General features: G+C 46.8%; 1 protein-coding gene across 1 annotated transcript; it reads right to left on the bottom strand.

The window, feature by feature from the left end:
- Positions 1-12,798: 12,798 nt before the first annotated feature.
- LOC146865878 (uncharacterized) lies at positions 12,799-17,032 on the bottom strand. The gene is made up of 3 exons (XM_085640205.1): positions 15,611-17,032; positions 14,051-14,161; positions 12,799-13,061 (listed from the first exon to the last, which is right to left on the bottom strand). Exons 1-3 carry the CDS (start codon positions 15,735-15,737, stop codon positions 12,799-12,801), a joined length of 501 nt encoding a protein of 166 aa, XP_085496331.1. The 5' UTR covers positions 15,738-17,032.
- Positions 17,033-17,815: the final 783 nt, after the last annotated feature.

Consider the following 17,815-nt stretch of genomic DNA (forward strand, 5'->3'; position numbering starts at 1 on the left):
ATATTTTGGCATTCTCGCGTTCCGCGGAAAGCGCGAAAATGTCAAAATATCCGCATTCCGCAGCTTAGCGATAATTTTTTTCTTGCTCGCGCTGTAAAACAATACATTCTCGCGCGCGCGCGATCGCCTTACCTGAATCCCTGCGTTCTCCGACAAGTTTTCTTGACCCGGTCGCGTTCTCCACGAGATGTTGGATTTTGGTAGCCATTTTGCGCTGTCTCGCGACAGTTCGCGGCCGCATTCAAGTCATTTTTCACGCGATCACGTCATTTGTCGCGCGATCAGGTCTTTCTTCTCGCGATCATGTACCGCGCGAGTATGAGAAGATCGAGATCTCGAACATGTCATTCTACATCGCGAGCCAGAGAATGAGGACGCGGGCACATGAAATCGAACGCGAACAGGAGAAAGAGACCGCGAACACGTCATATCCAACGCGACAGGGACAAAGAAGAGAACGCGATCATATCGTTTTCGACACGCCGGCGGAAGTAATGTGAAGCTGGAGAACTCAACAACGTAAAATTTACAATTTGGAGAGGAATATCGGCTCTAGCAGCATGAAACCATCTGCAAATACTGATTTTGGATGAAAAGAACTCCTTACATTCACATTTGGCTTTCCTTTTTTGTGCAAGGACTCCAGGAGTCATTTTTTTTTTACAAGGTGGAGAGAGGGAGGAAGTGACACAGATTCTCCAACTTCCTGTTCCTGTCCAGCAGGCTCCTCCCAGTGCTTTGTCCATCTCCTGCTCATTCTGCCTTTGGATTTGGAGCTGGAAAGATCACTCTTTTTGTCTGCTGCATCATTGCAATTGGATTTCAGGATTTTTGGAATAGGATATTTTACAAGTAAGTGGTTGTTGTGTTTGATTGTGGGCATTGCAGTTGTTGTGTAACTACAATTTATTTTTGATAATTAATTATCATCATTCTTTTTTTTTTTTTTAATTTATTTTAATTTTGTGGGTTGTAGTAGTAGGCCCGAGCTAGCCATGGGCATGGCCTCATGGGTGTGTGTGTGCATGATGAAGCAACTGTTCCTTTTGTTTTTTGAATATATTTCATTTTCAATCACATTTAGGGCATGGATGGCATTGGATTGAGTTGGGGAAGTGTGTTTTTTGGGGTGGCCTTGCTGATGTTGTTGGGCCTGGACATGTGGCTGGTGGCCATTTTGAGGCCTAGGCCTGCAAGCTTGCCTGGCCTTGTCTGCCAGCAGGCCTGCTTTCATCCACTGCTACCACAGCAGGTAGCCACAGCTTTAGTAATCTACTGTTTTCTGTGTGCTCTGTTGAATTTAGACATCATTTAGGGCATGGATGGCATTGGATTGAGTTGGGGAAGAGTGTATTTTGGGGTGGCCTTGCTGATGTTGTTGGGGCTCGCCATGTGGCTGGTGGCCATTTTGACTTTTGAGGCCTAGGCCTGCAAGCTTGCCTGGCCTTGTCTGCCAACAGGCCTGCTTTCATCCACTGCTACCAGAGCAGGTAGCCACAGCTTTAGTAATCTACTGTTTTCTGTGTGCTCTGTTGAATTTAGACATCATTTAGGGCATGGATGGCATTGGATTGAGTTGGGGAAGAGTGTATTTTGGGGTGGCCTTGCTGATGTTGTTGGGGCTCGCCATGTGGCTGGTGGCCATTTTGACTTTTGAGGCCTAGGCCTGCAAGCTTGCCTGGCCTTGTCTGCCAACAGGCCTGCTTTCATCCACTGCTACCAGAGCAGGTAGCCACAGCTTTAGTAATCTACTTTTTTCTGTGTGCTCTGTTGAATTTAGACATCATTTTGGGCATGGATGGCATTGGATTGAGTTGGGGAAGTGTGTTTTTTGGGGTGGCCTTGCTGATGTTGTTGGGGCTTGCCATGTGGCTGGTGGCCATTTTGAGGCCTAGGCCTGCAAGCTTGCCTGGCCTTGTCTGCCAACAGGCCTGCTTTCATCCACTGCTACCAGAGCAGGTAGCCACAGCTTTAGTAATCTACTGTTTTCTGTGTGCTCTGTTGAATTTAGACATCATTTAGGGCATGGATGGCATTGGATTGAGTTGGGGAAGTGTGTTTTTTGGGGTGGCCTTGCTGATGTTGTTGGGGCTCGCCATGTGGCTGGTGGCCATTTTGAGGCCTAGGCCTGCAAGCTTGCCTGGCCTTGTCTGCCAACAGGCCTGCTTTCATCCACTGCTACCAGAGCAGGTAGCCACAGCTTTAGTAATCTACTGTTTTCTGTGTGTTCTGTTGAATTTAGACATCATTTTGGGCATGGATGGCATTGGATTGAGTTGGGGAAGTGTGTTTTTTGGGGTGGCCTTGCTGATGTTGTTGGGGCTCGCCATGTGGCTGGTGGCCATTTTGAGGCCTAGGCCTGCAAGCTTGCCTGGCCTTGTCTGCCAACAGGCCTGCTTTCATCCACTGGTACCAGAGCAGGTAGCCACAGCTTTAGTAATCTACTGTTTTCTGTGTGCTCTGTTGAATTTAGACATCATTTAGGGCATGGATGGCATTGGATTGAGTTGGGGAAGTGTGTTTTTTGGGGTGGCCTTGCTGATGTTGTTGGGGCTCGCCATGTGGCTGGTGGCCATTTTGAGGCATAGGCCTGCAAGCTTGCCTGGCCTTGTCTGCCAACAGGCCTGCTTTCATCCACTGCTACCAGAGCAGGTAGCCACAGCTTTAGTAATCTACTGTTTTCTGTGTGTTCTGTTGAATTTAGCCATCATTTTGGGCATGGATGGCATTGGATTGAGTTGGGGAAGTGTGTTTTTTGGGGTGGCCTTGCTGATGTTGTTGGGGCTCGCCATGTGGCTGGTGGCCATTTTGAGGCCTAGGCCTGCAAGCTTGCCTGGCCTTGTCTGCCAACAGGCCTGCTTTCATCCACTGCTACCAGAGCAGGTAGCCACAGCTTTAGTAATCTACTGTTTTCTGTGTGTTCTGTTGAATTTAGACATCATTTTGGGCATGGATGGCATTGGATTGAGTTGGGGAAGTGTGTTTTTTGGGGTGGCCTTGCTGATGTTGTTGGGGCTCGCATGTGGCTGGTGGCCATTTTGAGGCCTAGGCCTGCAAGCTTGCCTGGCCTTGTCTGCCAACAGGCCTGCTTTCATCCACTGCTACCAGAGCAGGTAGCCACAGCTTTAGTAATCTACTGTTTTCTGTGTGCTCTGTTGAATTTAGACATCATTTAGGGCATGGATGGCATTGGATTGAGTTGGGGAAGTGTGTTTTTTGGGGTGGCCTTGCTGATGTTGTTGGGGCTCGCCATGTGGCTGGTGGCCATTTTGAGGCCTAGGCCTGCAAGCTTGCCTGGCCTTGTCTGCCAACAGGCCTGCTTTCATCCACTGCTACCAGAGCAGGTAGCCACAGCTTTAGTAATCTACTGTTTTCTGTGTGTTCTGTTGAATTTAGACATCATTTTGGGCATGGATGGCATTGGATTGAGTTGGGGAAGTGTGTTTTTTGGGGTGGCCTTGCTGATGTTGTTGGGGCTCGCCATGTGGCTGGTGGCCATTTTGAGGCCTAGGCCTGCAAGCTTGCCTGGCCTTGTCTGCCAACAGGCCTGCTTTCATCCACTGCTACCAGAGCAGGTAGCCACAGCTTTAGTAATCTACTGTTTTCTGTGTGCTCTGTTGAATTTAGACATCATTTAGGGCATGGATGGCATTGGATTGAGTTGGGGAAGAGTGTATTTTGGGGTGGCCTTGCTGATGTTGTTGGGGCTCGCCATGTGGCTGGTGGCCATTTTGACTTTTGAGGCCTAGGCCTGCAAGCTTGCCTGGCCTTGTCTGCCAACAGGCCTGCTTTCATCCACTGCTACCAGAGCAGGTAGCCACAGCTTTAGTAATCTACTTTTTTCTGTGTGCTCTGTTGAATTTAGACATCATTTTGGGCATGGATGGCATTGGATTGAGTTGGGGAAGTGTGTTTTTTGGGGTGGCCTTGCTGATGTTGTTGGGGCTCGCCATGTGGCTGGTGGCCATTTTGAGGCCTAGGCCTGCAAGCTTGCCTGGCCTTGTCTGCCAACAGGCCTGCTTTCATCCACTGCTACCAGAGCAGGTAGCCACAGCTTTAGTAATCTACTGTTTTCTGTGTGCTCTGTTGAATTTAGACATCATTTAGGGCATGGATGGCATTGGATTGAGTTGGGGAAGTGTGTTTTTTGGGGTGGCCTTGCTGATGTTGTTGGGGCTCGCCATGTGGCTGGTGGCCATTTTGAGGCCTAGGCCTGCAAGCTTGCCTGGCCTTGTCTGCCAACAGGCCTGCTTTCATCCACTGCTACCAGAGCAGGTAGCCACAGCTTTAGTAATCTACTGTTTTCTGTGTGTTCTGTTGAATTTAGACATCATTTTGGGCATGGATGGCATTGGATTGAGTTGGGGAAGTGTGTTTTTTGGGGTGGCCTTGCTGATGTTGTTGGGGCTCGCCATGTGGCTGGTGGCCATTTTGAGGCCTAGGCCTGCAAGCTTGCCTGGCCTTGTCTGCCAACAGGCCTGCTTTCATCCACTGCTACCAGAGCAGGTAGCCACAGCTTTAGTAATCTACTTTTTTCTGTGTGCTCTGTTGAATTTAGACATCATTTAGGGCATGGATGGCATTGGATTGAGTTGGGGAAGTGTGTTTTTTGGGGTGGCCTTGCTGATGTTGTTGGGGCTCGCCATGTGGCTGGTGGCCATTTTGAGGCCTAGGCCTGCAAGCTTGCCTGGCCTTGTCTGCCAACAGGCCTGCTTTCATCCACTGCTACCAGAGCAGGTAGCCACAGCTTTAGTAATCTACTGTTTTCTGTGTGTTCTGTTGAATTGAGACATCATTTTGGGCATGGATGGCATTGGATTGAGTTGGGGAAGTGTGTTTTTTGGGGTGGCCTTGCTGATGTTGTTGGGGCTCGCCATGTGGCTGGTGGCCATTTTGAGGCCTAGGCCTGCAAGCTTGCCTGGCCTTGTCTGCCAACAGGCCTGCTTTCATCCACTGCTACCAGAGCAGGTAGCCACAGCTTTAGTAATCTACTGTTTTCTGTGTGTTCTGTTGAATTTAGACATCATTTTGGGCATGGATGGCATTGGATTGAGTTGGGGAAGTGTGTTTTTTGGGGTGGCCTTGCTGATGTTGTTGGGGCTCGCCATGTGGCTGGTGGCCATTTTGAGGCCTAGGCCTGCAAGCTTGCCTGGCCTTGTCTGCCAACAGGCCTGCTTTCATCCACTGCTACCAGAGCAGGTAGCCACAGCTTTAGTAATCTACTGTTTTCTGTGTGTTCTGTTGAATTTAGACATCATTTTGGGCATGGATGGCATTGGATTGAGTTGGGGAAGTGTGTTTTTTGGGGTGGCCTTGCTGATGTTGTTGGGGCTCGCCATGTGGCTGGTGGCCATTTTGAGGCCTAGGCCTGCAAGCTTGCCTGGCCTTGTCTGCCAGCAGGCCTGCTTTCATCCACTGCTACCAGAGCCGGTAGCCACAGCTTTATTGATCAAGTGTTTTCTATGTGATCTGTTGAATTTTTAGACATCACCTTCCTGAGAGTGTAGTGTGGCTGTACACAGTACTAGTAGTATAACATAGCTCTAGTTAAAAAAAATTCATAAATGGCTAGACTATCTTTTGTTTGCACTAGTACAGTACTAAGTAACTGAACCACAAAAACAAATGCAACATTTCACTGATGTTCTTCTCCTGTCTTCTTTGCTTTTAGGTGCACAAAAGACAGAGTAGGAGGTGTCATCGGCATCACCTGGCTACCCGTTGTACTGCCAGCCAGACAGAAGTCCTGCTGCGCATCACGCCCACGTGTGACCAGAACTTGTTGTGCATCTGCCTCCTGCCTGACGTCGGAATAAGATGGCCCCAAAGAAAGGTACCAGGTCCAGTACCAAGAAAGTTGCTGGTGAGAAGAAGGAACAGAAAAAGGAAGTGCCATTAACCACGACTGGTGGTGTGCCGGCCAAGGTTTTTTTTGGCACCAAAGCGTTGTCCGAGAACCAAGCTGGGAGCAGCACAGCGGTCCAGCAACCCCACCAACCTAGGCCCAAGGGCTTTACTGTCGCAGAGGTAGCCAGTCTACTAACGGGCAGCGATGTTGAAGAAATGTCATTACCGCAAAGTAGTACACAATCAAGTTCAACGCAGGTGCAAACTCAGCAGATCAGTGTGCAGCCGCCGCAACCAGAACAGCAGCAGCAGCCGCCGCAACCAGAACAGCAGCAGCAGCCGGCGCAACCAGAACAGCAGCAGCAGCCGGCGCAACCAGAACAGCAGCAGCAGCCGCCGCAACCAGAACAGCAGCAGCAGCCGCCGCAACCAGAACAGCAGCAGCAGCCGCCGCAACCAGAACAGCAGCAGCAGCCGCCGCAACCAGAACAGCAGCAGCAGCCGCCGCAACCAGAACAGCAGCAGCCGCCACAACAGCCCACCATAGTAGTTGTTGCTCCTGACGTAGGGGCATTTCAGGAAATCGAGCTTCCTGCAGACAAAGCGGAGCAAAGTCAAACCACTGTTTCAGAACATCTATTGTCTTCCAGACCACCAGCAAGGAAAAGGAGGCTTAGTCCATCATCTTCTTCTTCAAGCCCCGCTTCTGATGATCGTGATGACACTTGGGTCCCACCAGCTCGGTCTGAGAGTGAAGTACGCCACAAGACATTGCTTCTGAAAAGGAAGGTCCCAGAAAAACTTAGAGTTATGGAGGTAGATGTAGAAGAGGGGGGTGATGATGTTGATGAAGACGAGCCAGTCATCACGCACATTACTCCCGCCCCAAAGGGATTGGAGACCGACATTCTAACCCTATCCAGAAAGGCTGCTACTGAGCGGGATGTAGCACGGATCTCACCAACACAGGTTACACCACCACTACCTCCAGCTGCCATATTTTCCAAGGCCCGGCAGGGACCTACATCCAGCTCAACCACCTCAGTAGGAAGTGGTAGTAAAAGTCACAGTGTAGGTGGACAGGGTCACATATTTTCAAGGACCCCCTCAAGTTCATCTGGTGTTGAAAGTGGCACATCCAGCAGTGCCAGAAAGTTCTCCTCCCCAGTTTGGGACTTCTTTTCTGTTAGCGCCAAGGAGGAGAACATTGCTATATGCGCAATTTGTCGGCAAGGTGTTCGGCGTGGTAAGCTTGGTACAAACTATGGTACCGGAGGACAAGCAAGTCATCTCAGAATACACCACACTATTGTGTGGGAGGATCACCTACTTAAGTTAAAAGAAAGTAGGAAAACTAAACCCTTTGAAGTTGGTCAGGAATCAGGGAGCGATATTATTGTGGTGGCAGGTGAAGAACAGGGAGGCATTTCTAGCCCTGTCTCCAGTAGTGCAGTCACTGCAGTGGTAACGCCCACATCCTCCTCAGTAACATCAGAGTGGCACCGCAGTAAGAGCCATACTCAGAGTGTGGGTGAGACACCAAGGCGACCGGCGGCGAGTACCTCAATGAGACAATCTGTGTCGTTGAGCCTTAGTGGGTTAATGGCACCACTAAGGAAAGTAAGCCAGCCTACCATTGACAGCATGTTTAGGTTGGAGGGGCAGTTCCAACGCAACCACCCAACGGCACGATTGTACAATGCGAAGCTGGCTAAAATGTTAGCGCTGGACCTTCTTCCTTTTTCATTTGTGGAAGGGGTGGGTTTCCTTGAATTTGTGTCTGCCATCTGCCCGAAATGGAAAGTTCCAAGCCGGTCCTATTTCGCAAGAATTGCTGTCCCGGCACTACATCATGATGTGCTGGAATTGGTTGGACAAGCTTTGCAGAAGAGTGCTGTGCACAATATCCACCTGACAACAGACATGTGGACCAGTTGCCAAGCCACAGATTACATGTGTATCACTGCACACTGGATCTCTTTTGTGGGGGTTAAAGATCAACTATCTGCACGAGGTGTTGTTGACACAGCTGCGATTTTTGAAGGTACTCGGAAACATGCAACTGTAGCCATGTTCGCCATGGAGAAATCTCATACGGCTGAAAACATTTTAGAAGAGTTTCGCACCAAGGTTTTGGAATGGCTGCAGCCCAGAGGGCTTGGTATTGGTTTTGTTGCCACAGACAATGGCAGTAATGTACTTAAGGCCATGGAACTTGGTTCCTATTTCAGGGTTCCGTGTTTGGCACACTGCATAAACATTATAGTGCAAGACTTTCTGAAAAAAGAACCCATAGTAAGCAATGTACTGTCCATCTGCCGAAGAATATGCACTCATTTCAGCCATTCTTTTAAAGCTCGGAAGCAGCTGAGGATCATCCAACGTGACCGTAGGGTGCCAGTCAAGGCACTCATCCAGGAGGTGGCAACACGTTGGAACTCAACGTATTACATGCTTGATCGTCTGTACGAACAGCACAGGTCACTCAATGATTATGTCTGGTACAGAAGCAGTGATGCTAGTGTTAAAGGCATGACCCTTCAGAGGGAGCAATGGACCCTAATTCAATGCCTGACTGAGATGCTGTCTCCTTTTGAGGTCTTCACACGTGAAGTCAGCAAGGAGGACTGTACAATGGGCCAAGCTATCCCATTGTTGCAAATGCTAGAGCATGAGCTGAATAATGTGTCTGAATCCTACAAAGGTGTAGAGGACAGAAGGCAAGCCCATGACTTGGTGGAGAGCTTATCCAGGCGCTTATCAGAAAATGTAAGGATACAAAATAAAATTTTGTCACAAGACCATTACATTTGTGCCACAATTCTGGATCCACGTGCAAAATTAGGACTATTCCGTTCTTTTTCCGACACTGATGTTGCCCGCTACAAAAGTTGTATAGCTGAAGCAGCCATCAAGTTTGAAAACGAAGGGCTGCTAATTAAAAGCCCGCCACATCAACCCACAACAAGTACTGATACTGAAGCAGGCCATGCAGAATCAAGTGCAACTTCGTCGGCTGAGGGCAGTGCGGTTGGCTCACAATCGCAACACTCACCATCACCATCGACTACAAAAACAATATCTGGATAATTCTGCCGAGTACAATCATTATCAGATTGGTATGTAAAGATGGGCCTTAAGCACAGTGCTGATGCACAGAAAAAACAGCACAAAAGCTTACCAGCAGCAACCCTGAACATTGAGCGGATGGTCCAGGCCTATCTGGACGACCCAACAGAGGTGTACGTTGATCAAAACCCAGTGCAGTATTGGCATAGGAAAAGGTCTGAATGGCCACAGCTCAGCAGGCTGGCGATAAGCTATCTGGCTTGCCCTGTCGCAAGTGTCTCTTCCGAACGTGTTTTCAGTGCTGCAGGTTCCATTGTAACCTTGAGAAGGACCAGTCTATCTCCCAAAAACGTGGAGAGGTTAACAATGATCAAAATGAATCAGCACTTCATACCACCAAATTACACAATGCATGAATCAACAGAGGAAGATGAGGACAGCGGCTCAGGTGACGGAAGTATTGTGTCAGATGATTACCTACTACTGGAAGATCCCCCAGAGTTTGAGGACGAGCTATACTTCCCTGACAATTAGGCTCGCACTTACTGTCTTCCTCCTTTTTTTCCCCCTTTGTTTGTGTCTGTTGTTCCGGTTATAAACTTGTGAATCGCAACCAATGCATTATCACCGTCTTCTAATCTTCTAATTTAAGATACAAGTTTCAGGTGTCTGCCATTTGACACTACAGTCCTCAGAATCCAGCTCCTCCGCTCGATCATACTGCATCTCCTGGTCAATTCCATTTCCCTCATGAATGATGATTGGATGATGGTAACAACAAATTCAAACTTTCCTCGTCCTTCCAAAACAAGTGGACCATGAATCTGATGACTTCTATAGCTATCCTCCTTCAGAGCCGAGAGAGACTGGCCATTAACTGAAAATAAGATGCAACAGGTAATGATTGATGCCATGCATTGTCCGCAGAAAAGCAGACTGAGTGATGTAGATTTTGTTGTGTGTGTTGCGCATGAATGAATTGATGTAATTGTGCACTGCCACTAATCAACATTCTACAGAACACACTAATTTTCCTCTTCTGGCAAACAAGAAATGTGTACTTCTCCTGCATCTTGGTGATACATTGCTTTTAATTCAATACAGGAAGGGGACTCACTACATCTGCGCAATGCAAATGACTGTGACTTAACAGCACCGTCCATCATGATGATGGCGAAAGAGACGGCCTGCAGCGTTAACGAGATGAGATGCAAAAGGTAATTATTGATGCCATGCATTGGCCGCAGAATAGCAGACTGAATGATGTAGATTTTGTGGTGTTGCGCATGAATTGATGTAATTGTGCACTGCCACTAATCAACTTTCTACAGAACACACTAGTAATTACTAATTTTCCTCTTCTGGCAAACAAGAAATGTGTACTTCTCTCCTGCATCTTGGTGATACATTGCTTTTAATTCAATACAGGAAGGGGACTCACTCAATCTGCGCAATGCAAATGACTGTGACTTAACAGCACCGTCCGTCATGATGATGGCGAAAGAGACGGCCCGTTAACTTAAGATGAGAAGTAACAGGTAATAAATGATGATAATTAATGGCATGCATTGGACACCTGACTCTGAGCTATTGGTCTTTGTGTTTGCGTTGTTTGTTGTGCACAAAGTGATGTCAAAGTGTACTAGTGTTAACCTATCTTTCTGTACACAATAAAGAATGACTCAAGTCAGTAATATTTATATTTCTACTCTTGTTGTGTTATAAAAATTACACTTGTACTGCAGGCCGATCTTCAGTCAGTAGAAGTATCAGAGCTGATGATGAAGTCAGGAGGATGTTTCATGAGTGGCATAAAACGGAAAAGCCTAAAGGTAAACACGTGAACCACAACCACAGCACACCCAAATGTCTGTGTAGAAGTTGAATAGAGTGTAGCGGTGGGATGACTGCAGTGCATTGATTTTACTAACTTTAACTGTAAAATGCTATGTCTGGAATGGATAATGTGCTTTGCGTTTGTCCAACTCTTTGAGAGAAAAAAAAAAGGACTCTAAAGTGTTAACATAGGATGTGCTAATGGTAAGCACTGTGGGCCTGATCTCTCCTGTTACTGTTGAAGGTCTATGCTGGAAACAGACTACAGTAGAGATGATGCATATGCATACATGCCACCTCGGAAAGTGTTCTTGTTGCACTACACCATCACTTGTGCATTTGTTTTCACTTTCTTTCTGAATATCCCCTTTGGTTTTCAATCTAAAATTACAGGCCGGGCCTTGTCCAAAACTTTGTAAAACATTACAATGCATATTAATTACCTTACCAATCAATCACCTTTTTATTCCAGCCGGGCAGTGGCGAGTGGTGAGGCGACACACCCAAGATTGATGGACGAGAGGAGCAAGAGGAATGCCGAGATGCAAAAAACAGTCCACATTTTTGACCAGGATAAGACAGTAACAGTATCCACTTTTCACTTCTTTTAAATAATTTGATTAATATCTTGTATACATTCTTTACAACAGTGTGTTCTTGGAGTTGTTGTTATCAATCATCATTACGTTTGCTCTGTGTTTACGATTCTTCACTACCAATATTTTAAATTTCTATTTGCTATCTGTTAAAGTATTAAGGCCGGAACAGAACAAGAAATAGAAGTGTATGTAATCCGGGTCTCATCATGCATGCATTTCCTTTTTTATACCTTAACATATGGAATGGATATGGTATGGTAGTCTTCAATGATTGTCGTTTGTTTGTCTATGTATGCATACTGTTTTTCTATGTCAAACCTTTCCCAAAATCCCCCTTCCCATCCAATCAACGGACCCTAACCCTCTTCCCCCGGGCTGTGTGACTTATTGTCGAGGTGTAACTAAATTAAATGTACACCAATACTTAATCACACACTTGCTGGGGCGGATGTGGTGAAAGCAACACTACTTCAATTTCAATGCAGAGCGATGAACTTCTTCTGCTTGCCCACCCATGAGTAGGATATTTCACAGGTTCTTTTATTTAACAAAGGAACATATACCTCAGCATGAATTGCCGGCATTGATTGGATTTGTTTGTTGTCATTCCTCATATACAGCACTAACTGTTAGACTGTAGGCATAGCCAAGTCGACAAAACTATAGTTTGTAACTCTGTCTAGTAGGCTATCCTCATAATAACCAGCATTCAGTTTTTTTGGCAAATATTTGAGCATATAATTGTTGCTCGGTAAATTCTGTGATGTACTTCATTCAACTACTCCTATAACAGTCTCTCAAAGGCGATTGACTATCTCCTTTTCTTTTTTTGGAAATGCTGCCACCCTGCCAGTGTATACTACTACTACTATACTACCACCACCACCCCAATCATGGCATGTATGAAAAAGGAAACCATCTTCACCATGCAGCCAGTGCTGTGCCACAGTTGGACATAAACATCAAGCACCGGTAAGAGAGAAGTTTGGGGGAGGCAGAATCAATAATGGACATGTTGTCAATGATGTCAGTTTCAAACACCACTCCAAAGAATGCATAGTAGGACCAGTCAATGAGTGAGGTGTGTCGCATCTATCTGTTTGTGTCTTATACAGTCAGCAAATTATTGAAATCAAACACACGCTATGGGCGGCCATGCACCAGCAAAGAAACAGTGTGATGTAAAACAGTTACCCCACCTACAAAACATTAACAACATTGCATGTAACATAGAAAAATATATTTAATTGACCCTAACAAATAAACTAAACCCACAAAAGCTAACCCACCCACCTCCCTAACCCCAACGGCTGTCCATAGAAATAGAGAACGCCCAAACGAGTCAAGAACGAACAGGAATTAAAAAAGGGGCAGTGACAGGGACTAACTGGTGGGGCGGGACTGGAGGAGGACACAAATCTGGTCCTCTAAATGGGCGACGCGGCGTCTAAGGCCGTGGCAGTTGCAGCCACAGTGGGGGGGGGGCACCGGAGATGGCACGGTGGCGGCGGGCAGCCGCCAGACGGTGGCGCCGTACCGCTGGAGGGCGGTGGCTGGGGCCCGGGGCACTGGAGGAGGCTTGAATTGCTGCTGCAGTCTCCTCCTCCTCCTCGGCTAGGACCACCAGCCGCCGGTATTCATGCTGGATTGCCTCCAGCTTCCGGCGCCGTGCCTTGGCGGCCAACTCCTTCCGGTTGATTTTTGGAGTAGCTGTGTATCAAAAAGAAAAAGCAAGACAATTGTAAAATATAGTCTTAATAAAACAGTAGGACAAGGTAATTATTTACACACATAGTGGCATGGTAGAGTAGCACTATAAAATAAAGCACAGTAGTACATAACATTTTAAATGTCGCCCGTCCTTCTTCCTTCCACCTGTCTTACACTTTTTAGTTGAACAGTGCACCAGGTGCTCTTCTCCATAAAACTTTCAAAGCGGAGTTGAAATCAGATAGATGAGGCCATTGGTTACTCAATACTCTGGCTCCTAGTCCTATACCAATTAAAGGGAATTCTAGTCTTCTAGTTCACTCTTCAAACATCCCCAAGAACTCATACTTACTTACGACATCGGATAGCGGGCGGACTTTGTCCGCCCGCCATCCGACTGCTAAAAAAGGGTGGGGGTCCCGTGGGGACAATTAATTAGGATGATGCGCCCGGCACAGTGGCGGGCGCACCCTGTTATTTTAAATTTAAATTCTGGTTGGCTTTGCTGAAAGCAATGCTAAAATGTTGTGCTGCTTTTCCAAGCACAACATGACGGGCCTCGCACGGAGCCTGTCACGTTTTGCTTTGAAAGTCGGGGGGGTACCATAGCATCGGTAGGTACCCTCCATGGGGGCCCCCAAGCATACTCTGCAATGTGTGCATGCCTTTCCGTGGCGGACGGTAATGCCGCCACGCAAAGGCATTCCAAAATGCAGATTATATGGCTGCCGGTGTGGTGAGAGAGACACCACCGCCATATTGAACCCTTTTCCGCCTAGACATGTCTGAATATTTTCTACAGGGATGGCGGGAGGTTTGCCCCTGCTGTGACGGCAGTGAATTCCAGCCAGCCCGGCGGGGGCAATACGCCCACCATCCTAATGGGGCCCTAATTCACAACTTTACAGTATACATATACATACAGTACACCTTTGCAGTGAGTGTGCTGTCAAGTTAAACAATAGTTAAAGATTATGAATCTAACTTACCACCGCCTGCCACTGGTGCTGCCACTCCCCCTCCGTTGCTATCTGCAACTGCCGCATCCTCGCCCTCTGCGTCGCCTTCGCTGGCCCCAGCAATGGTGGTCGGTAGTGCGCCTAGAAAACATTACACATTTATTAGGCAACATATACACCTCCCCCCTATTGATCAGTAGCAAGGTTGAAAAATGAGTTAATACTAACATAAATCACTAGTACAAATCAGGTAGTAGTAGAGTAGACGCTAAGTTATATGATCATTGTAGCATTTGCTTGATTAGCCCTAGCCATGCACATGTGACGTTACCTTTACCTTGCAGCTTCTTAAGACACCTTTGAGCCCACATGACCTGCCTCACACTGCTACTGTCTAGTCTACGCGCTGCGTACAGGCGGTTAACAAACATTAACAAGCCACTTTTTTAGGAAGAACTGGTGTACTACTGTTACTGTTAGTCCATATTGCTTATCCATAGATGCTACACTTTTTGGCACGGCTGAGAAATGCTTGCAAGTTGCAATATACTAACGCACACCATTTCTTTTTTCGCATTACAGACGCAAGATTCGCTTCTACGAACCAGAGCTTCTGAACGATGCACCAACTACCAGTACTAGGTTCTTCTGAGGTGAGGGGTCCCTTCACTCACATCTTCATTTATAAATGTATATAAACTAAATTGCTATGGGATGGTGGTGCTGCCTTCCACCACTTCAGTTATCATGATTTAATTCCCAACTGTATAAGTGTAACAATGTATATTGTTTTAATGTTATTGATTTGCCGGTTGGTGCTGCTAAGAAAACAGTGTACAGACCTTCTCAAATCGAAATAAAAATTTGAAACTTACATAGACTTTGTGGTATTTGGTGTGGAGTGGACTAACTTACACGATTGAGCAAATTAAAGTAAGGGTGTGCATGTGAATAGCTTCCACGACAGAGGTTGCGTGTGTTAATGTTCTGGGTTGTCTACTTGTTGGTTATCTTGGGGGGAGGGTTCCGAGACCTAATAGGTATGACAAGACAGTACTATAGTCAAGCAGTGGAATTGTGGTGGGTGCGGAATTTCTGATTGAGGTGTGCAAGGAAGGTCCAACCTACCATCACCAACATCCTATTTTCTGGTGCAAATGTATGTGCAAGATCCCTACAACAGTTGTATGTCCTATAGGGTATCATATCAAAATATTAAGAAATCTGGTAGGGCTGTTGCTGTGAATTTTCAAAGCCTAAACATCAACAAGAGTAAAAAGTAGTACAAGACAACAACCCAACGGATTGTATGAGCTACTGGTGAATATGAGTTTTATATTACAACCTTTCACAAAGAGTGGCACTGGCCAACTGGGCAAGACTAGCTACTACAGTACAGACAGACAGACTGATAGTATGTAGTGGTACTCAGTCATCATAGCGGAGGCAGAGATAAGCTTTTTGAAACCGTACAGATCGAAGGATAATTGGTGGTAAAAGAATAGCATTTGGAAACACACTATAGTTCGGGAGAAATGGGGCAGTAAAAGTTATGGAATAAGAAATATTATTAAAAACAAGAAGACTTACTGGGGCCAGCAGAGGAGCCCTCAGCGGTGTCCTCCTCGTGGTGTTCCTGTCCCGCCGACTGCCCAGTCCCTGCCCGTCTGCCCCTGGGTGCTGATGAACAGGAAAGATATAAGAAAGAGACAAACATTGATGGATGGTGTCAACTTAAGCAAATACAATATTTTTCAACAACGGTCAAAAAACACTTATGTAAACAATTGCAATAACTACATTGACCGATCTCATCTGGTCAACATGTAATATCGGGGGATTCGCAGTTCGACTACTTAAGTTACTATTTATCAACAGTAATCCATTCTTCCATTCTGATTCCAGAAAACTAAGTTACAAGTAAGCCTAAGAATTAGTACAACGTACCACCCAACCTAGCCCACCTATTCCAGGCATGCCAATTGTACATTAAGTATGCATTTCGACTGTATTCCTCAACAATGTGTATGATCCAATCATGGAGGACACATGAACATGACTACATTTTTTGTATACACCAAATTTTGGTTTGATTGATGCTGATCTGCTACTGCTAAGTAACTGCAAAGCCTACCTCCACTCATTGAACAAACTAGAAAGGTTCTAAAGACTGGCGTACTAGCAGCACGTCACGTAACTGAGTGAGGGGGGCATCACGCATACCACTAACCAATTAGAAGCTCATACAAAGTACCTAAACCTATGTATCAATCCGCCCCTATCTATTAGTGACAGGACAAAGTAAGGAGTGGACGTGAGTCACTGTAGCATTACGTAACTTAATTTCTCTAAAATAAACTCGTAAAGAATCACGCTAAGCAAGCGCAAACGGAAAGCTGCAAACAAGTAAGATTAGTAGTAGCGCAGAAGAGCACCTGTGTCATAATCACAGAAGACTTTTAAACGTTATTAACCTGGAATGTATTGCAAGCAGCAACATTCTAGCTGGTTGGAAGGAAAAAAAGATATTCGCAATATATAACATAGAGCAGAAGAACAGACACAAAGTTGTAATAATTAAATAGGTACTCACCAAGCCCCGGGACCTCCACTCCTAGCAGGTCCAGCAGGTCCTGCTCACGGTCCAGGATGTCAGACCACCGGTGCGTCAGCTGTGCCTGGGTGCGCCGGACCCCAGAGATGCGCGACACTGCCCGGCGCACCTTCCCCCACCGCTGCCGACGCTCCCGGAGGCCGTACCCGGACCCAGGCCTGCCACCTGCTGCCAGGGTTGAGGGGAGGTGGCGCTGCACAAAGAAAATTAGTGCAGCCAACTCCGCCTCCCCAAATAAGGCCCGTGCATGCACCCCTTGTGGGCGCCGCCTTCCGCAAGGAAGGCGGTCGCGGCTCTGGCTGCGCCGGCGAACAGCCCTGCCCTTGGACATGGTTCTGGGGACGGGGCGGGAAAGAAAAGGTAAAATAAATAAAGGAGTAAAGGAAATAAATAGCGGGCAATACAAAGAGAAAAAGTAGCTAAAAAACTAAAAAAAAGTACACAAAAACCAAAAATATAGAGGCAGGAAAATAGTTAGAGAAATAATAAGTAATAAAGATCCAAAAAAAGTGGCTATAAACAAAGGATTGAAAAGATTTAGGGAGGATTGAAAATCAGGCCCCAGAACCATGCAATAGAGTGGAAAACAAGATGGCCGCGCCCGTTGCGACCACGTGCGCAAGTTCGCGCGATATTTTCTCCCTGAGCAAGCAAAAAGCAACGCGATCAAGTAAAAGCGATCGCGAACAGGAAATATCGACCGCGAACATGCATTGCGCGACCCGGAACAGGAAGTAAACAACGCCAGAGGGCGGGACAAGTGAAAACAAGATGGCCGCGCCCGTGAGCGACCGCATGGGTAAGTTGGCGACCCGCGAACACGCAAAAAATACCGCGAACAGGCGGCAAAAAAACTTCCGCATCTTCGCGATATTTCCGGCATGTTTGCGGAGATTTTCTGCATTCTCGCGATAATTTGCGGAGGTTAATTCCGCAAATTCCGCCCACCCCTACTCTATGTACCATTATGAGGTCGTAAATAGTAGCAAGCGTAATGCCCCCCGAACCTACACCGGACCCCACATTCCCTCCTACATTCCCAGAAGGAATAGTCTCGACCCCTTCAGCATTAATGTCTATGTTCGGGGAGTGCTGATAGTCCCAGGATAGTGAAGCATCAGATCCCTGTTGTTGGTTCGGCACTAGAGTTCTCCTATTGCAAACCACTCGATCCTCTATTG

This window comes from Triturus cristatus, chromosome 2_1, assembly GCF_964204655.1.
Source record: "Triturus cristatus chromosome 2_1, aTriCri1.1, whole genome shotgun sequence".
NCBI lineage: Eukaryota > Metazoa > Chordata > Amphibia > Caudata > Salamandridae > Triturus > Triturus cristatus.